Here is a 17500-nt window from a genome sequence, read left to right as displayed (position 1 = left end):
AGAACCTCAATTTGAGTATGACATTTCAAACTGTCCTACAAAATAATCAACCCTTTGTCAGAAAATTTCGTTACAGCACTTGCTGGTGTCTGCTTTCTCTTAATGCAGATGGATAGATTATATTTAGAGAATTCTCCTCTCTCTCTCTCTCTCTCTCTCTCTCTCTCTCTCTCTCTCTCTCTCTCGAACAATTTTTGCATTTGAAGGCTCACTTATAACCCTTACTGTTGGTAATGATGTATGCTTTACACCTAAGCCTCATTTTCATGTTCCATACCTCACTCACGACATGACGTCATCAGTCTGACCCTACAATAAAAAATGTGGATATATATCAATGAAGAGTTGTATAGTTATATGTAATTTTTTCTAGATAGGGTGACGTAATCTATTGTCTATCGACGTATCACAAACGAATCATATCAAATTTCCGCTCTGTACGCTAGTGGCGTAATTGGAAACGTGCTGGTCTCGCATTCGCATAGTTGCGAGTTCGAGTACTATGCTCCTCTCCGATTTCCAGCAGGGAATGTTACCTATCCCAACAGTAAACTTTAGGGCAAAGATGACGACTTCGGCATAAGTCTCCACAAATTCTTCTAAGTGTAAAAAGTACAATTGTACAATTTCTAGGTATGTATGTAGTCACTGAACTAGGAGCATTTAGAGTTCACCACAAACAAACTACTTGTGGAGCTGAACTACAAGCGAGCGAGAATTGAACTAAAAACAATGTAGAAAGCAAGGGCACAATAAATTAATGCGAATAAAAGAAAGTTGTAGTAATTTAGTAAAACAGAGAATAAATCTACTTGTAGGCTCCTCACTTTCTTCTTCTTCTTCTTCTTCTTCTTCTTCTTCTTCTTCTTCTTCTTCTTCTTGTAGCGGCGCAGGGTCCAAAAGCCAAAAGTGATGACACGTGTAAGAGGAAGAAAAAATGAAGTTGATGAAAGCGTTTGAGCGAAAATGAGAGGCCTTCAAGTAAAACGAGAAAAGAAAAGAGCTGAAAAAAAAATTAGAAGACACTAGCTTCAGGTAATTAGGGGCGGACACGGCTGACTTTAGAGTAAGAATGAGAAAACCTAGGGATGATGATGATGATGATGATACAGGCTAAGAGAGTAAAAAAGAAAAAGAAAATAAAATAAGAAAATGAATAATAAGGTACATAAAATTAATAAAGCAAAATAAAAATTAAATAAGATCAAATTAAAATAATACAAAGAAAATAGATAAAATTAATAAGATAAATCAAATAAAGTAAGATAATAGGAGGAAAAGGTAAGGAACTGCCATCAAAGAAGGGAAAGTATATGATGAAGTAGAAAGGGGCAGTGAGTTTGTTGAAAATGCAGAACATAAGGATGGAGGAGACTGCAAGAGACCATAAGGCCTACATTAGACAGTTCCATGTCCATTACTACCTATCATAGCAGTAAGAACAATAACAGCAATGAAAGTAATAACAATAATAATAGCAGTGTCACTAACAACTATATTATCAATAAGTATTTTATCTATATATCAAAGGAAACTTTAACAATGTAATGAAACCTGAAACAATTGTTAATTTAAGAAAAGATTAGATAACTTTATGGATGGGGATGGCCTTATGTCCTTCTCCCTTATGAAGGAGCTATCCATTAACGATAACAGTGATATGAAATGTAAAAATGACTACAATAACATTTGTAATAACATGATTATATCTTGCGGCTATTGAACAGTCTATGATACACGTACATGCCTGCTAGACAACTAGAACATTTTCTGTCTGTACCATTATTGTCGTCTATACAATAATAGATATATTGCTCCACAAAGAACTAAGATGAGAGGGGAACAGGGGTGGTTTGGGGGTGGTTTGCCTCTGACTTGGCTACCCTCTTCATAAGGGGGAAAAAGCCCTATGTAGATAGAAATAGACTATTATTATTGTTACCTTTATTCTTTTTTGTTGCTGTTACATTTTCTACAAGCTATTACTACTATTATTGCAATTATTAATTTCATCGATAAGATTTTTATTAATGATATTACTCATGTTGGTTCCACTACACTAATTTCTAATCCTACTAATTTCTAATACCGAACAAATTTCGGGATATAACGGATCTGTCGGGTATTTCCATCAGATATAACAGATCCTCGGTTATAACGGATCCTCGGTTATTACGGATCTTCGGATATAACAACAAACCCCGTCCCAATGTCGTCCGTTATACAAAGGGTTTACTGTATTGTCATCAATTACAAAGGCAATATATTTAGATTAAATGCGTTATTATAACTGCTGTTACTATCGTCACTATTATCACCTGTTATAATAAGGAATTTATAAAAAAACGCCAAGTATTAGAGCTTTGTTAAGTAAAGTACGTACTCGTGGTACACAAATCTCTCAGGCTCGTTTCACACGTATCGACTTTTCGCCGTCCACGACACGACGTTGTGCTCACAGATTACTATAGATGTCTATAATAGAGATCTGTGGGAGGTTCCTAGGACAATGGCTGAGGGTTTTTTCACTTTGTGAAACTTGAGAAAATGATTGATTGATTAAATGACCAAGAAGTAAAAGCAAATAATAATTAGTGGATGTCAAATGATTATATTCAGTACTAAAGAGACTTACAGAGGATTAAAGAACAGTAGTGCATAAGCACAGGAACTGTGAGAAAATAGGTCGCGATCACCAGGACTTAAGGGATTGAATACTGTGTAAGAGTGTAATAAAACCACCCTTATTGCAGCTGTCCAGGACCTGATACGTGGTGAAATACAAAGGCCTTTTTTTTTTTTTTTTTTTTTTTTTTTTTTTTAGTGTGCATTATTGTAGCGATCATTGCATTTACGATCACTTAAAGTACAAAAGTTTCTCGTTCTGGGCTCGAAAGTCTTGCATAAAGTTGGCGGATTCTTTTAGCTATCTCGAACTCCACAGAAAACGACATATTGTTTAATTCAAGATACACTTCATCGGAGTGATTTTTATTGTGCTGCGTGGTAATTATGTTTGAATAAATAATGAAAAGAGGTATATATTATATTTTTGTGATGAGATGCTGAAGATTGATCACACACACACACATACACACACACAGACACACACACACGATTCAATAATATTACATACATAACTTTTATATGTGTGTAGATATGTATATACATGTATTTATACATATGTGTACGCCTTTGATATTTTTTCTATTTTTCTATACATCATATATGCACAAGTGATCAGCGGCGATTTTTTTTTTTTTTTTTTTTTTTTTTTTTTTTTTTTTTTTGTGATATTTCAAATCATATCTTTTACCTCTGCAGGCAGGCATTTGCTATGGAACTGGTGGCTTGTTGTCCGAGCCTCCAGATCTACTTTTTGGCTATGTAAGTTAGATGTCACAGAATTCTATAGAATACATTTACGGTGTTCATTTTTCTATACCCCCTCCACCTCCCATATTTCGGAGTGTGTCTTTCTTTTTTAATTCCTCTTTTGTGGTTATTTTGGAAATCTTTGTGTGACGTTTTCTTTGTTTTCTCTAATAGTGTGTCTGTCCTTATTTCTGACTTTGTTGTTGTTGTTGTTGGTGGTGTTGTTGTTTTTGATGGATTGTTTGTTTTGGTATTCTAGGTGTGGAATGTACATTTCTTTGCTCACGTAGATGTAGATTGAGATTGTTGTTTTCTTGAATTTTGTCTTTGTTTTAAGACAAGTAAAGCACGAGATTTAATTGTTTACCCTTTTTTAAGTGTTTAAAGTTGCAAGTACATAATACGTTTTCGTTAGTTGATTGAAGGGGTAATAAAAATATGTGTAATTAATAACGATGTAGCACATACACACACACACACACACACACACACACACACACACACATATATATATATATATATATATATATATATATATGTGTGTGTGTGTGTGTGTGTGTATATGTATATATATATATATATATATATATATATATATATAAAGGTACTTATAACCATCTCTCCATATCTAACTGTGTATCATGTATGTTGATATACTTCATTGGATATGTGTAGGTAGATGGATGAATGTGTACAGTGTAAAATGTACAAAGTGCGTGTGTGTGTGTGTGTGTGTGTGCGTGTGTGAGTGTATATGTGTGTGCATGTGTGCGCGTGTGTTTGTAGTATACAAGAAAGGAGTAATGCTTCTGTGTCTATGTGTGTACGTCTATGTATGTGTGTGTTTGTATGTATGTATGTGTGTGTGTGTGTAATTCTGACATATGAAAGGAGCTACGTTCGTATATATGTATATATGTGTGTGTATGTGTATGTTTATGTGCATCTGTGTGTGTGTGTGTGTGTTTATGTATCAATCTATATCTATCTTTTTATGCTTCACTTACAACGATAATCTCCACATAACTAAAACCAAACCTACTGATGATACCCTTGAGCTTCTTTCAGGATTATTTACGTAATTTTAGCCTTGGTTCCAGATCACAACTATTTTGTATACCAAAAGCCTACAGTGTAGCGTCATTATATTCTTCCAGTACTTAGGTCTCTTTTGCATGAGAGGTTGTCTTTACTAACTACTTAAACGACCTTAGGACTCTGTCGGATTTGTCGTCAACTGGATAGAGGTTTAGTCCAAGTCTTCCTCCTTTTTTATAATTTGATTTATTTATCTTTTTCTCTATTTATTTATGTTTATTTATTTATTTATTCATTTATTCATTTGTGTTTACTGTTTCAACACGTGTATCGAGAATGTGTGTGTGTGCGTGTGTGTGTGTGTGTGTGTGTGCGTGTGTATGTGTTTATATAGATGTAATGTACGGGACTGGAGGTATGCTCGTAGGGTCCTTTCTCTTTACTTCCATTCTTCAAACTTTTGTCATAAATTTGTTTATTGTGTTGACCTGAATTCTATTTTCATCCAATTGTTTCCGTGTGTGTGTGTGTGTTTGTGTGGGTTTACATATGTGTGTGTGCATGTGCGCGCGCGTGTGTGCGTATATATGTGTTTATATGTGAGTGCGTGTATGTATGTGTATGTGATTGTGTGTGTGTGTGTGTGTGTGTGTGTGTGTGTGTGTATGTGTGTGTTTGCATGTGTGTGCATGTATGTGTGTGTGTGTGTGTATGTGTGTTTGCATGTGAGTGTGTGCATGTATGTGTGTGTGTGTTCATATATGTGCATGTGTGTGCATATATGTGTGTGTGTGTTTACATGTGTGTGCATGTGTGTATCTGTGTTCATGTGTGCGCGTATGTGCATATACAGTATGTGTGTGTGTGTGTGTGTGTGTACGTATTTTTGTGTTTGTGTGAATGTTTTACATTTGTTTTTGCTTTTTTCATGCGTTCTTGCAGTGATTCACATTTCTTCCAAAGAGAACAGAAGCTTGAAAAAAATATATATATTCATTGGAATATTTAAAAAAAATCAACATTGATTTTGAATGATGGGGATGACAAAGGGATTAGGGTAGATGATGAAATTGAATAATTGATTGCGTATAGAAGAGATAGATAGAGATTTGTGATGTATGTGAAAAAGAATTGACGGGATCGAAATAAATAAACAAAGAAATGAATAAATGAATCAAAAGATGAATTATTAAATAAATAAATGAAACACAAACCATAAAGAAAAAAATTGCTTAAGAGTAAAAAAAGTAAATATATTAACAAATGAACAATTACAAATAAAACAAATAAACAAGTACAAATAAGATAAATGAACAAATAATATGTATTGATAAATAATAAAAAAGATAAAATATTGACCACAAACAAGAAGACTGGAAAAAGGAATGTGGAGGAAAAGATGAAAAGTGAAGAAATGTTAGTAATATATCACAAGGAAGTATAAAGAGACGAAGAAGAGAAGTGAGAGGAGAGAGTGGTGGAGGATGAGAGTGGAGAGTTGGTGAAACCAAAGGAATTTCTGAAAAAAAAAAGTTACGAGGTAACATAATAAGTATTTAGAAAGAGAAAACTAATTAGGAAGCAATTAGATTGAAGGAGCTAAAGGATCCATGAAAATAGATTTTGAAATAGAAAATAGAAGATATCTGGGATGCAAATAGCCGAATTTAAGGTAAAGGAAAATTGTGGAGAGAGAGATAAAGAGAGATGAAAGAGAGGAATGAGAGAAAAGAGAAACTCCCCAGAAACTAGATAAATAAATAAATAAATAAATAAATAAATACATAGATAAAGCTTCCTATCCATTCCTTTCCCCTTCTTCATCTTCCAACTTCCTTCCTTCATCAATCTTCCTTCACTCTTCACATTGCTCCCTGCATTCCTTATTCTTACATCCTTCTTTCTCTTCCTTCCTTCCTTCAGTCTTTCTTCTTTTGCCCTTTAATCCTTGGTCCTTCTCGATCCTCTCTCTTCCTCTTTCCTTCTCTCTTCGTCCTACACTCATCATCCTCTTTTATTCATCCTTTTTATTTTTCTTTCTTCATTCTCTGTCTTCTCCATCCTTTCATCCTCCTCCTCCTCCTCTTTTCTTCATCTTATTTTTTCTTCCTCTTTTCTTAACCCTCCCCTCTCCGTTCTCTTTTCTTCAGCCTCATTATTTCCTCTTTTTTTCTTCCTTTTTTTCTCTCTCTTTTTGTCCTCTTCTTTTCTTAACCATTCTTTCTTCATCATCCTTTTTTTCCTCTTCTTTCGTATTTCCATTTTCTTCCTTTTTTCTTCCTCCTCTTTTCATAACCCTCCTCTCTTCCTCCTATTCTCTCCACCCTCTTTTCCTCTTCCTCTTGTCTTCCTTTCTCGTTCTCCTTCACTCTTTTTTCATCTTTCTTTCTCCGTCTTCCATTCTTCCTCCTCTTTCTATTTCCTCCCTTTTCTTTCATCTCCTTTCTTCCATCTCCCTTCCTCCTTTCTTCCTCCCTCCTTTCTTCCTCCCTCCTTTCCTCCTACTTTTTCCTCCCTCTTCCTCCATTTCTCTTTGTCCTTTCTTCCTCCTTCTTTTCTTCCTCCCTCCTTTCTTCCTCCCTCCTTTCCTCCTCCCTCCTTTCCTTCTCCTCCTTCCTCCTACTTTTTCCTCCCTCTTCCTCCATCTCTCTTTGTCCTTTCTTCCTCCTTCTTTTCTTCCTCCCTCCTTTTTTCCTCCTTCATTTCTTCCTCCCTCCTTTCTTCCTCCTTCTTTTCTTCCTCCCTCCTTTATTCCTCCTTCTTTTCTTCCTCCCTCCTTTCTTTCTCCTTCTTTTCTTTCTCCCTCCTTCCTCCTTCTTTTCTTCCTCCCTCCTTTATTCCTCCTTCTTTTCCTCCTCCCTACTTTCTTCCTCCTTCCTTTCTTCTTCCCTCCTTTCCTCCTTCCTTCTTCCTCCTTTCACTCGACTCTCGCCGGCAACTTGGGGTCTGGCCTTTCATACATTTCTAATGTTTATGAATACTCCTGAGGTTCGAATTTCGTGGCAGGAACAACACGCCTTTCCACGTATTGTTTTCCTTAATGATTCCAAGTATTTATTTTCTTATATCTTCAAAATTCTGGACGTTTCCGATTTCCTGTTATCCTTCGTTTCGTTATTTAGGGGTCTGTCACTGTTTACATTCATTTTTAAGTACAAAACTTTTGGAATGAACGAAGAAAAAAGACATATGTACGTGTAGGGAAAGAAAACTAAACGAAGGAGAGCGCTTTCGTATATTACATCCGTTACAACGTAATACACGAAAGCGCTCTGCTTTATTGATTTTTCTTAACCAGTGGTCTCTTTTGCATAAATGAACACAAGTTAACAGTGTTTCTTTTTAGAATATACATATAGATCTCTAGTATACATTTGTATAGATCTACATTGATTCATATGTATGTGTATGTGATAATGAATGTATACACATATATAGACGTACATGGAAATTGTTTTATATACTAATGTAAATTAAAACTCACACGTAGCCCCACAAATACGAGTACATATACATATATATATATATATATATATATATATATATATATATATATATATATATATATATATATATATTATATATATATATATATGGTGAAGGTGGGTGAGGAAGACATAAATCAGAGTCCAAGTTTATTTCTGACTAGTTTCGCACAAATAGGCTTCACATTATTTCTCTGAAGAAGCCTATTTGTGCGAAACTAGTCAGAAATAAACTTGGACTCTGATTTATGTCTTCCTCACATTATTTCTCTGAAGAAGCCTATTTGTGCGAAACTAATCAGAAATAAACTTGGACTCTGATTTATGTCTTCCTCACCCACCTTCACCAACCTGTCACAATGCCTCAACATATATATATATATATATATATATATATATATATATATATACAGTATATGTATGTGTGTGTGTGTGCATATATGTGTATATATATATATATATATATGTGTGTGTGTGTGTGTGTGTGTGTGTGTGTGTATGTGTGTGTGTGTAAGCATTCTCTGTTCAGGGAAATATAGTCTCCAATAATAAAAAAAAATCCTGAGTGACTCTGGGCCGTAGGGATGACACTAAAATCCTTTAAATACCTTTCTTAAAAAAAAAAAAGGAGAGGGGAGCACTACTTAACGACAAATCCGTCCATTTTTAATCATTGCGTAAACATTTTCACAAATATAGTTCCTTGGACGCAAACGTACAAACCAGGACATATGAAGCTGGCACACCAGTGGTCAAAATCACACAAATATTTTGATATTCATGTTGAGTATTTAATGTAAATCTACACTTATTTATTTTCCAGTAGAAGTGATGTGTTTTGGAGACAAAAAATGTTACACATGTAAATATAGGACACATTAACATATATATACTCATATAGTATATATTATGTACATGTAGTACTTATAGTATGCATATACATGTAAATGTAAATATAGTACTCGTGTACATGTGCAAGTAGATGTATATATATATATATATATGTATATATATATATACATGTATATATGTACACATAGATGTAATACATATGTACATGTATACATGTACATGTTGACAGGTTTTGCTGATTTGTTTGCATGATTTATTTGATTTATTTTAGCATGTTTGTCAATCACCCTTTGGAGTGTAAAGCATTTTCCTAAATAAAGTCATGAAATATTTTCCTAAATAACGAACCTTCAGTATTTAAAAAAAGAAATACATTTAGAAAATTCCATGTATACAATGCAGCTGGTAATATTCGTTATTTCACATTTATTCTAGTATATTTCTAAAATAATTTTTTTATATATATAATAATGGAAAGTTTCTAATTTAAGGAAATCCCAGTAGAGAGAACTATCCAGGAGAGGAGATATTTTTTTTTTTTTTTTTTTTTTTTTTTACAGTACAATAATGAAATTACCTGGCGTTAGGTAGAATATTTTTATTTGTTTATCTGTTTATTATGAATATCATTATTGTTATTATCATTGATATTCTTTTTTATTTTTATTATTCTCTTGTTGAAATATTATAATGATGTTATATCTTTATTTCTAGAATTTATTTGCTTTATTATTAATCTGTTATCATCTTATCTTTATTATTATCATTATTATTATTATTATTATTATTATTATTATTATCATTATTATTATTATTATTATTATTATTATTGTTATTTCATTCGTCTTGTCAGCTCTTTTGATTGTAGAAGGATTTAACTACCCAAAAATTATTATACCTTTGGGTAAGATACTAATTCGATGTGTGTGACGAATAGTGATTCACACACACACACACACACACACACACACACACACACACACACACACACACACACACACATATATATATATATATATATGTGTATGTATATATATATATATATATATATATATGTGTATGTCTATATATATATATATATATATATCTATGTGGGTATATATATATATATATATATATATATATATATATATATATCATTACCGAACACATTTCAGAAACTGAAATTCTTAATATTATGTGTACAAACCAATGGGACTATTGTTGTTAACAGTGTATCCCTTTTGTCTTCCACCCATCGTGGCCGCCTTCTTCAGGAGCAGACCCACAAGCACGCGGCTTCGACTTACCTCATTGACCAGATCGAACCCCCTCCGGAGTATGCGAGTCAGACTCCTTCTCAGCCTTCAAGTGCGAACTACGACCCTCATGAAGACGACTATGCCGAAGTCTTGAGGCGGAATGCTTACAACCACCAGCTCGGTAAGTGTCACGAAGTACTTCGTCAATTGGAGTCGTTCTTATTGGAGTCCGAAGTGCCTCGTCATTTGGAACCGCGAGTTAGAGTCGCTCTTTGTGGAGTGAGAGTGGTGAATGGGAGTCTTTGGTGTAGGATGTAAGGCCCTATTCACACTAGCGGATTGAACCGTGACGGTACCGCATAGTTAAGAAAAAACTTTCCGGTTGTGTGTGACTTACATTGCAAGTGAACCGCGGCGGTTGAAACCGCTAGTGTGAATACGGCCTAAGAATTACGTACCATTGAATGGGTTGTGGGATTAGGTGTATTTGTTTTGTATACAAATGTACATATTTGTAGGAAGGATATTGTTTTAATATATCGTTATTGTTTAAGTCATGTTTGCACAATCGATCAATAGATACAGTCACATATACACACGTCACACACATACACATGCACGCACATACACACATACACACATGCACACACACTCACACGCACACATACATAAACACACACACACACACACACACACACACACACACACACACACGCACACACAAACAATACCAACATTCTATAAGGAAATCTTGCATGAGTAACCGATTGATTGTAGAAATCTAATACAACATACTGTATAGTAACTTTTCTGCACTTTCTTCTAGACGTAACTCTTATTTCTTTTGTCACAGCAAAATGAATTAATAAATACGTAAATAAATAGATAAATGCTTAGCAACTCACCGAAATGACAGAATAAGCAAACAGGACTTGTATCATTGACTCTCATTTTTCTTTATTTTTTATTTTTTAGTTTGCAATTGTTGTAAGTTTCCATTTCCTCACGTTCAAGGTAATGCAGCATTATTAGTAGACACTTGTGGTTGTATTTTACTGTATTCTCTGCTGTATGAATATAATTAGATGAAGTAATACTGTATTGTGTAGTGATAGAACAAAATATATAATGAAAAATGTTATATATCTAACAATATTTTGTGTGTGTGTGTGTGTGTGTGTGTGCGCGTGTGTGTATGTGTATGGAGTGTGCGTGTATGTGCGTGTGTATGTATGTGTGTGGAGTGGGCGTGTGTATGCGTGTGTGTGTATATGTGTGGAGTGTGCGTGTATATGCGTGTGTGTGTATGTGTGTGGAGTGTGCGTGTGAGTTTCTGTGTATGTATGTGTGTGTACGTGTATAGAGTCCGTGTGCGTGTGTGCGTATGTGTGCACCTGTAAATATTTTGTTTATATCAAATTATTTTGGCTTGAAATATTAAGCACGTGTTTTAACAATGCTCCAATACTACTTCATGTACATTTACGCATTTTAAACATCTAACCTGAGCAAATATGATGTTTTTTAAATGAAAAGTTGTCATGTGGAATTTGTAGTTTTGTTTTTTATGATAAATGAAAGATAATTCAGTAGTGATTTAGATTAAAAAAAAACAACAACAACAAATATATCTGTAACACGTTGAAAAACTCATACAAACATTCTTGCACAAAGTAGAAATGGATGAAAATAGATCAATGAATGAATGAATAAATAGATAAATAAACAAAGAAATAAAAAAAGACCAAAATATTCCAAGAATAGTTCCATCACCTAAACAGGTATCGTAGTTCAGATTAAAAAAAGAAGAAAAGCAAAAGTACACACAACTAATGATAAAAATAAAATAAAGTAAAATAAAATAGAAAATACCAAAGTATTATAAAGTGGAGTTCTCCATCACCTAAACAGATGTCGTAACTTAGATTACAAATATATGTATATATATATATATATATATATATATATATATATATATATATATATATGTCTGTATATATATGTATATATATATATATATATATATATATATATATATATATACATATATATGTGTGTGTGTGCGTGCGTGTGTACCATATCAAAACTCCATCCCTCACACTTACACAAAAATAAAAATAAATAAATAAATAAAAAAGACCAAATTATTGCACGGTGCAGGCACCTCCATCACCTAAACAGGTGTCGTAGCCAAGGTGTTTGGTATGCAAATGACACGTTGCATCGAGTTAATGGAACTGGGCCGAATGGCACCTGACAAAGACCTTTCTCCATTTACATCATGCAGCAGCAGCAACAGAGGACTGGCTGGCTGCTGCTGCTGCTGCTGCTGCTGCTGTGCATTTCCTGCATCATTCCGACACTCGCTTCTACCGAGGGGACAATAATCGCGTCCACATCGCCTTACCGGGTGTTTCTGCCTCCTCCTCCTCCTCCTCCTCCTCCTCCTCCTCCAGCCTTCCACCGCCTCCATCATCTCCACCTCTTCCTCTTCCTTCTCCTCCACCTTTCCCAGCCTTCCATCACCTATATCATCTCTACCTCTTCCTCCTCCTCCTCCTCCCCTTCCTCCTCCTCCAGCCTTCCACCACCTCCATCATCTCCACCTCTTCCTCTTCCTTCTCCTCCACCTTTCCCAGCCTTCCATCACCTATATCATCTCTACCTCTTCCTCCTCCTCCTCCTCCTCCTCCCCTTCCTCCTCCTCTTCCCCTTCCTCCTCCTCCTCCTCCAGCCTTCCACCACTTCCATCATCTCCACCTCTTCCTCCTCCTTCTCCTCCACCTTTTCCAGCCTTCCATCATCTCCACCTCTTCCTCCTCCTTATCCTCTAGTCTTCCACCACCTCCATCATCTCCACCTCTTCCTCCTTCTCCTCCACCTTTTCCAGCCTTCCATCATCTCAACCTCTTCCTCCTTCTCCTCCTCCTCCTCAAGCCTTCCACCACCACCATCATCTCCACCTCTTCCTCTTCCTTCCCCTCCACCTTTTCCAGCCTTCTATCACCTCCATCATATCCACTTCCTCCTCCTTCTCCTCCTCCTTCCTTCCATCATATCCACCTTCTCCTCCTTCTTCTCCTTTTCCAGCCTTCCTTTACCTCCACTTCATCCATCTCTTCCTCCTCCTTCTCCTCCACCTTTCCAGCCTTCTATCGCCTCCATCATATCCACCTGCTCCTCTTCCTTTTCCAGGCTTCCATCAACTCCACCTCCTCCATCTCCTCCAAATCTTCCTCCAGCCCTCCTCCAACTCTTTAAGTTCTTCTATTTTTCCTCCTTTTCCCCTCCAGATGTTCGTCTCTCCTCCTCCTTCTCCTCTTCCTCCTCCGCTCCCTCCTCCACCTCTCCCTCCTCCTCCTCTTACTCCTCCTTCAGTCTTTCTCTCATCCAGTTTTCTCTCTTCGAGTCCTCATCTTCATTTTCCTTATCTTCCTCCTTTATCTTTCTTCTCTTTTTACGCCCCATATATGCTTCCTTACTCACATTTACACTCCCTCATTCACATTCACACTTATACACAATCACACTCACTCACACACTCAACAAATTAATGATAAAAACCCAAATGCCAATGTACATATATCTTTTTCCTCTTTTTTTTTTTACATTTTCATTTATCAAAGTCCATCATCACCTACCTCTTTTTCTACTCTCTTTCTCTTTTCACCGTTTTCTACCTCCCACCATTACGTTTTCTATTATATTATCAAAGCGCATTTTCATTTCCGCCTGATTTCACCTTCTCTTATCTGTTTATTCTTATTATCTTTTTGCTTCCTCTTTTCTCTTCTCGCTTCCCACGCTCTCCTACCTTTCCATTTTCTTTTATCAAGGACCGCCTTTATGTTATCCTGTTTCATATTTCCCTGTTCCTTTTCCTCTTCTAGTTCCTCATATTCTTTGGGGAAAAAAAAATCTTCTTCGTATTTAGCTTCACTCTTATCCCAGCCTCCATTTGACTACCCTCGCTCTCATCCCAGCCTCCTTTCGACTGCCCTCGCTCTCATCCCAGCCTCCTTTCGACTGCCCTCGCTCTCATCCCAGCCTCCTTTCGACTGCCCTCGCTCTCATCCCAGCCTCCTTTCGACTGCCCTCGCTCTCATCCCAGCCTCCTTTCGACTGCCCTCGCTCTCATCCCAGCTTCTTCTCGACGGCCCTCGCTCCCATCCCAGCCTGCTTTCGACTGCCCTCGCTCTCATCCCAGCTTCTTCTCGATTGCCCTCGTTCTCATCCCAGCCTCCTTTCGACTGCCCTCGTTCTCATCCCAGCCTCCTTTCGACTGCCCTCGCTCTCATCCCAGCCTCCTCTCGACTGTCCTTGGTCTCATCCCAGCCCCCTTTCGACCGACCTCGCTCTCATCCTAGCCTCTTTTCGACCGCCCCTAGCCCAGGGCAGATGGGGAGGCCGGTCACTTTGCCTGTCTTTTGTATTCCGTCGTTGGGACCACTTAAGCGTCCCGTTCAAACATTAATTCATCCTAAAATGTTACGTGAAGATATTTAGGACTTCACGTGAAAAAGGTGAAGAAGCTGGACGTGAACCTCTCATCCTTTTTTTTTTTTTTTTTTTTTTTTTTTTTTTTTTTTTTTTTTTTTTTTTTTTTTTTTTTTTTTTTTAGTGGGGTGAGGGGTGGTCGTCTTTCAAAGTCAGTGAATGAAGTGAAAATGGAAGGAGAAATGATGAATTCCGAAGGCTTATCTTTAAATGGCACTTTTTTTTTAGGAATAATAGATAAAAATCTCTAGAGTCCTAGAGTATTTTCTAAATTTATTTTCCCAACCGTTCAAACTATGCCAGTTTAATAAAGAACGGTATTTTTTTTAAAGATGAATATATATCAAATTTATTCATATACATACACCCACAGGTGTATTATATATATATATATGTATATATATATTTATGTATATATATATGTGTATATATATATAATATATATTTATGTATATATGTATATATATACATATATGTATATATATATACACATGTATGTGTATGTGTTTTTTGGGTGTGCGTTTTTTTTTGTGTGTGCGTATGATATACACATGCCTTGCTGTACAACGCATATGTTGGACTTTATAATCAACATACGAGAAAACGACGAAACAACACAGAAAGATAACAGAGGAAACAGATAAATCATATTAACCATTCAACGCGACGAAAGAAGTGAAATGAGAAAAATTGGAAGTATTTTGAAGCGACACTTGTTGTATACAAGTTTTTGCTCCAAAAGTTGTTTAACTTGATTAAATCGAACAGATTACTCAAGTTTAGAAAAACAAAAGCGAAAGGGAAAATAAGAATTTCGCCTTTTTATAGAGCAAGCGCCTTCCTGTTTGCTTTGTCACTGTACCAAAAAAAAAAAGAAAGAAAAAATAAAACACTGATAATAATAGTAATAATAATAATAATTAATGATAATAATAACAATAATAATGATAATAATAATAGTAATAATAATAATAGTGATAATAAGAAGAATAGTAATAAAATTAATGATAATGACAATTGTAAATCTAATAATGAAACAATAATAATAATAATAATATAATAATAATGGTAATGACAATAGTAATAATAATAATGATAATACTACTACCGCTACTACTACTAGTAGTAATAGTAATAGTTATGGTAATAGTAATAATAATAATAATAATAATAATTGATTCGATTTAACGTCGGGAACTCATCCCCGTCAGGAAGTTAGAACGGTGCCTCTTGCAGAGGACTTTGTAGCGTAGAATATAATGAGTCATGCCCTTGGTCCAACTCGCTGGCGGCAGGGTCGAACTGCCAATACCTCAACCTCCACCACAAGTAGCGACGCTCTAACCCGTTCGGCCAGGGAACATCCATTATAATAATAATAATAATGATAACAATAACAATATAATAATAATAGTAATAAAACAATGATATTGAAAATAATAATAATGATAATAATAGTAATAGTAATAATAATAAATTGATAGTAGAAACTCGTTATACATGATTTGCTTCATCAATAATTCTCCTGTTCGTTTCGAAATACCACGACACAGACACGCCAGAGCGGAACACTTATGAACAGTGAACAAATTTCAGTCCGGCGAGGAACTGGACTTGTTCAGGATTAAATAAAATAGTTTGTGACTTTGGTTCCTCGGTGCCCGGGTGGAATAGACCATGTGGACTATTGGACCTGGAGTGGAGTGGAGTGGAATGTTCCATGTGGAGAAATGATATATGAATACTGGAGTGGAATAGTCCATCTGGACATTTGTTTTTGAATAGAGACATTCGTAATATTTGGGGATTTATACAAAGGAACACCACAATGTGAGATCCAAGGAGTCTTTTATTAGTGTGACGTTTCGTTTGAGTTTTATCAACTTCAGTACATGATGTACTTCGATAAAGATTTAACAAACGAGACGTCGTACTAACAAAGGTTAATTGGTTGAGTTCTTTTGACAGGTTTTTTGGCAACTGTCAATTTCGTACAATTTGGGGATTTGCATTTTTAGAGATTTTGAATAGAGAACTAGCCATACAAAGCGGACCCAGACGATTGGACCAATGTTAATTGGTCTAATGACTACTGGCCCAATGCTAATTGGTCTAAGAGACCAATTAGTCTAAAGACATCTAGTTTAAAATTAATTTGTGTAATAGACCAATTGGTCTAAAGATGACCAGTGTTAGGTTACGTTAGGTTATGGTTTGGTTATATTAGGTTAGGTTAGTTTTGGTTAGGTTAAGTTAGGTTGGTCCCAGACCATTCAGTGTTAGATCAATGTTCGTATTATACTAATTGTGGCGCAGTTGGTAGAGCGATTAACTACTATCATGGTGGTGCCCGTAGTGCTTGGTTCGAATGCTGCCCAGGGCCGAAATTATTTCGGTACAGCTGCGCTTCGGGTCGTTACTCTGACTATCTATTGGGTGTGTGTGTGTGTGTGTAAGGTCATAGCATTACCCATAGATCGGACCTACGAGCTCTGAGCTCTCTTCCAGGAGGGAAATAGCTGTCGATCACGAGTCCAACACGTGATCCAAAGACCAAGTGAACACACACACAAATATTTCCCAGAGCTTGCAACATATATGCACACACATGCATATACACAAATGCACGTAAACGCACGCACACACACACACATGCAAACGCACACACACACACACACACACACACACACACACACACACACTGTTAGGCTCCGTGGTCGGTATTCATGCTGTCTAGTGTGGTATGTAATTGTGACTCTTAAGAGTGTGGTTGCTTACTGTATTGTACTTAGTATATTTAATGATTCGGTTTAACGTAGCGAACTCCCCTATCAGGAGGCTATGCCGGTGCCCCTTACAGAGGACCTTGTAGCGTGGAATTTAATGAACCATGCCTTTGGTTCAACTCGCTGGCGGCAGGGTTCGAACTGCCAACACCTCAACCTCCACCACAAGTAGAGACGCTCAAGCCCGCTCGGTCAGCGAGCAACCTTATGTATACTTACACTTGGA

At 36.1% G+C, this 17500-nt stretch overlaps 1 protein-coding gene across 4 annotated transcripts in view; it reads left to right on the top strand.

Moving 5' to 3' along the window:
• Positions 1–17500, top strand: part of LOC143036592 (nephrin-like) — a 1505960-nt gene that overhangs the window by 1454621 nt on the left and 33839 nt on the right. For 2 of the 4 annotated variants that reach the window (XM_076204155.1, XM_076204152.1), the window contains exons 19-20: positions 3325–3387; positions 10007–10172. In XM_076204155.1, the coding sequence (XP_076060270.1) occupies positions 3325–3387; positions 10007–10172 (229 nt within the window). The remainder of the gene's footprint in view (positions 1–3324; positions 3388–10006; positions 10173–17500) is intronic. The other 2 variants (XM_076204154.1, XM_076204153.1) reach the window with 2 other exon arrangements.

Source organism: Oratosquilla oratoria, chromosome 20 (assembly GCF_046742065.1).
Source record: "Oratosquilla oratoria isolate Oo_2021 chromosome 20, ASM4674206v1, whole genome shotgun sequence".
NCBI lineage: Eukaryota > Metazoa > Arthropoda > Malacostraca > Stomatopoda > Squillidae > Oratosquilla > Oratosquilla oratoria.
Note: the sequence above shows the minus strand (reverse complement) of the source record. Positions and strands in the feature narration are given on the sequence as shown.